At 26.3% G+C, this 4538-nt stretch overlaps 1 protein-coding gene across 1 annotated transcript; it reads right to left on the bottom strand.

Moving 5' to 3' along the window:
- Nucleotides 1–1654: 1654 nt before the first annotated feature.
- On the bottom strand, nucleotides 1655–1804 carry LOAG_12906 (hypothetical protein; the record flags this gene model as incomplete). The annotated part of the gene is made up of 1 exon (XM_003148417.1): nucleotides 1655–1804. A coding segment is annotated over one exon (150 nt), but the record flags the coding sequence as incomplete, so codon positions are not given.
- Between the last annotated feature and the right edge of the window lie 2734 nt (nucleotides 1805–4538).

The raw sequence follows: 4538 nt of genomic DNA, 5'->3' as shown, positions 1-4538 counted from the left end.
TTTCCTTCCTCTCTCTCTCTCTCCTTCTCCCCATCTCTCTCACCATTTTTCATTAGCTTTTTTATTAAATTGATTATCTGAAATTTTAAATTTCAAATTCTTTTTTTTTTTTGCTCAATACAGAATTATAAATTGAATTCTGTTGATAAATTAAATTGATCAAAAGATTTTTCTCATTTCAATTTTTACTAAAAAGCTTATGCGAATGCTATAAGAAATAATAAATGATAAAATTGTGTAATTTGAAAATTTTTTTCCCTATCATCAAAATATTTAATTTGTTTCAATTGCAAAAAATGATATTATTAAATGTCTTTTTCAAAGTCTTTTTATCCGTTCCTTCCGGTAGTTATATTAAAATATAGAGACAGGTGTGCTTCATTCAATCATATCAAAGAAAATACACCTGGTCATACCTGTTGTAGACATTTATTTATTTCATCTATCCAAACCTTTCAATCTTATTGTTGTTAAAATTGCAAATGAAATTAAATGAAGCAAAGTTGAAGGAAACAAAAGCACAATTATAAGCGTATGTTCTTTTTTTTTTTCAAATTACTTTCATCAACTTTTAAACTTTGACCTATCCTTTTATCTCTTCCATCTCAATCCAACCTATCATCTCTTCCCTTTTTTTTCCCCCCCCATCAATGTCAATTTTTCTTTATTTTTCTTTCTATCGCTCATTTTGCGAAAGCATTGGGTGCTTCTTTTTTTTTCTTTTTAAGCATTTTTACATTATGCTTAAAATTATTTGAGAACGTTCATTTGTCCGTGTAACGACCTTCTTCCCCTCTTATTGCAATGAAATCTCATTACTATCAGAGATCTTTCAGTTAAATTAATGATTATCATTTCTACTGATAAAGATAGCTAGCTATTTCAATTTTAGTTCTTTCAGTTAAATCAATGATTATCATTTTTACTGATAAAGTTAGCTAGCTATTTCAATTGCTAAGCTTTTTCAATTTTAAACAGCCACACTTCTTATAAGCATTTACTTTTATCGTTTGAATTATTCATTCAATAATTCAAAAAAAAAAGCTACAAGGGAAAAAAGTTATATTAAAAACAAAAAAAAAAAGAAGGATTATTATTTTAAATAACCTTTTCTCTTTTTATTTGTATCTTAAATGACCTCTTTTTAAATAATTCATTAAAAATTACAAAAATCACAAATGGATTTCTATTTTTTTTTTAATTTTATATGACATAAATCAACAATGAATGAAGACAAAATTGATTATATAATGATAATCTCTGATAATAATAATGATAATAATGATAATAACTGATAATAATGATAATAACATGGTTACCTATGCTTTTATCAGTGATTCATTCATCTAATATTTTTCCTAATCATTTTATGATAATTTTCTACTAAAACTTAGGCATATTTCTTTTCTTCAATTTTTATTAGTGTGAAAATTTCTGAATTTTTATACCCATTACTTTTTACTTACACAAAAATTATTTTCATATTTGCTTTTGTCCTTTTCAATTCCGATATATCTGGTATTTCATTTATAAATTCAGTAAAACAATTGATATTCGATGATTCTTTGTCATCTGTTATTATTCATGGTTTTCATTTCAGAAATCGCATTTATTAAAAACTTCAATGATTTGAAGGCTTCTTTGTTAGCATAGCTTAATGATATGTTAGCGCCCAAATTGAATCATCTAAAATTGCTATAAACTGTAGAAAACAATTACAGTTTACGAGAATTCTTTCAGATGCTTCATTAAAATTCGAATATATTATAGTTAATTCCAATGGATCATATCCCTCAACTGTTTCCTGAAATGAATCATTCCATATTTATCCTCCTATACTTAAAATATATCCCGATATTTTATAAATTTCCAAAACTCGGGATAATCAATAGAAAGGAGAGGTTAGTGGTGTCAAATCCCGAGGAAATCATTAGGAAATCCTTGTAAAAGTTTACCTGAGAAAGTAAAAGATGATAAAAATGAAGGATTTTGCATGGAATAGTTCATAGGAATAAATTAGTGACAAGTAAGTTAATAATTAATAAACTGTTTTATTAATTTAAATATTCAATGGTGAGGTGCAAAAATTCGTCAAACTTTTGTTTAATAATTAATCAAAAAACATGGAAGAAGTTTTCTGTTTGAAGGAAATATTTTTTGATCTTTTGATTATATAATTAATTAATTAAGGATAATTATCTGTTACGCATGGAAGGAAACGAATTTCTCTATGTTGCAAAAATGAAATTATTATATTTCTATATTAATATTCGTGTAAATTAGCATTTCCTTTTTTCAAAAATTTGAATAAAATTAAAGAGAAAGAAAAAAAACTTAAGCTGTAATATTTACAAAAAAGAAAAAAAACCATTCGCTAATATTATATTTAAATGAAATTTAATACTAGTATTGTATTCAAATAAAACCTTATACTACTATTAAACCTAAATAAAATCTTATACTACTATGATACTTAAAATCCTATACCATTCTTACATTTAATTAAAATTTTATTCTGATATTTATAATTAATATTATATTTAAGTAAAATCTTATACTGATATTAAATCTAAATAAAATCTTTTTACCAATGTTCGGTATAAAATTAATTATTTCCAACCTGGTTTTTGTATACATATATTTTTTTTTGTATAATCAGAAGATGAATTAAAAGAAGAGAGAAAAAGTTTCGAAACTTACAGAATGAGAATTATCTTTTTTTTACATTTAATATACTTTATCCATTGATTTAATCGATAACAGTTTGCATATGAATTAGTGATGTAAATTAGGATAAGTATTGTTGTTGAGTAGTATGATGAGTTTAGTTGCCAAATGTTGAATATGCAAATTATGTGAATGATGTAAAGAATAGTTGAAAGGATGAATGATGAATGTGACTACTTAATTAACCTTATCTTCCATATATTTCATGATACTGTGTGTGTGACAAGATATTGTTGATGCGCAACTGTCATGCATGTAGCTTAAATTAGGTTTGTTGTTTAATTGTTGTTAGTTTAGTTGGAATTTATTAATCTTAGTTAATAAATGCCATGCATTTTGCATGCAAAAATGGGACAAATGTACATTAACAATCAACAATTTAATTATAATTTCTAACTTAGCTAATAAAATATCAGCATTTCCTATAATAAGTAAATAATTATTTGTCAATTTGATACAGATAAGAAATGCAAATTGGTTAATATTATTGCAATTGCATGCTATACAAAAGTGCAATAATTTGCAGTTTTTTTTTTGATTTGCAAACCAAATGCAGCTGCAATTCTTTTACTTGTTAATTTCTGAATTCTAATTGTTTGATTTATGAAATGCTAACCATTCTCAGTGTTATCTTCTTATCAATTATGATAATCGTTATCAGAGTAGAATAAATGACAGAATGGGAGGAATTGTTTTGAATAATTGCCTTTTAAATTTTACTATAAATTTTAAAACTAATTAACCACAATGTATGAAAATGTCCTGATAAATGGATTAGCAAAACAAATTTGCTTCTCAATTTAATCCCTTTCACTTCTTAAAGCTCATTTAATTTCACTCATATCTATCTCTATTATAATATCCAAATGTCTATATTATCATTTTTCAAATTTCGCCATTTTATAAATCAAAATTTAGACATATCATGAGGACAATTTCACTATAATCATGCTAATATCACATCAAACAATCTCTCCCATACATAAGCTTCTCTTCTTTTAATCTCTATCTTCTATTTCCTACCACTTTTATTCATCCATATTTAATTCAATGCTAAATATTATAAGCACAGGTACGTTCTATGCTCAGCTAGTAACGTACATCTGGTACTTGGCTAGTAACGTACGTCTGGTATTTGGTTAGTAACATACGTCTAGTACTTGGCTAGTAACGTATGTCTCGCATTTGGCTAGTAATGTGCGTCTAGTACTTGGCTAGTAACGACGTCTGGTATTTGGTTAGTAACATACATCTAGTACTTGGCCAGTAACGTATGTCTCGTATTTGGCTAGTAATGTACGTCTAGTACTTGGCTAGTAACGACGTCTGTTGTATGTCTGTCATACAGTTAAAATTGTATAACTTTTGCATATAAACATATTATACACTTCATTTAACACATAGATCATTCCCATAATGCTACTACTTTTTCATGTTTATATTAAATAAGTTTACGTAAAAATGAGACGAAATAAATGTTTGTTGAATAAAATATTATTCAAATTTAGTATTTACAACTGAATGAATGTATGCGCATTTGTCTGTCTGTGTATGTATGTGTGTGTGCACGAGCGCAGTTGTCTGTCTGTGTATGTGTACATGCCTAAGTGCAAATATCTGTTAAAAGAAGGATAGGCCCCATTGGAGGAATAGGCCTTTGGATTGGTACATGCATAAAATGAAATGATGTTTAGGCCTATTCTTTCGTTGTTATTCATTGGTAAAAAGTAAAAAGAAAAATTGACTTTTCCACTACAACGGACTTTTATTTTTCCTTTTTATTCTTTGTGTTTGTTTTTTTTTTTAGTTTT

Source organism: Loa loa (genome assembly GCF_000183805.2).
Source record: "Loa loa unplaced genomic scaffold supercont3.144, whole genome shotgun sequence".
Lineage (NCBI taxonomy): Eukaryota > Metazoa > Nematoda > Chromadorea > Rhabditida > Onchocercidae > Loa > Loa loa.
This window is presented reverse-complemented; position numbering and strand designations above follow the sequence as displayed.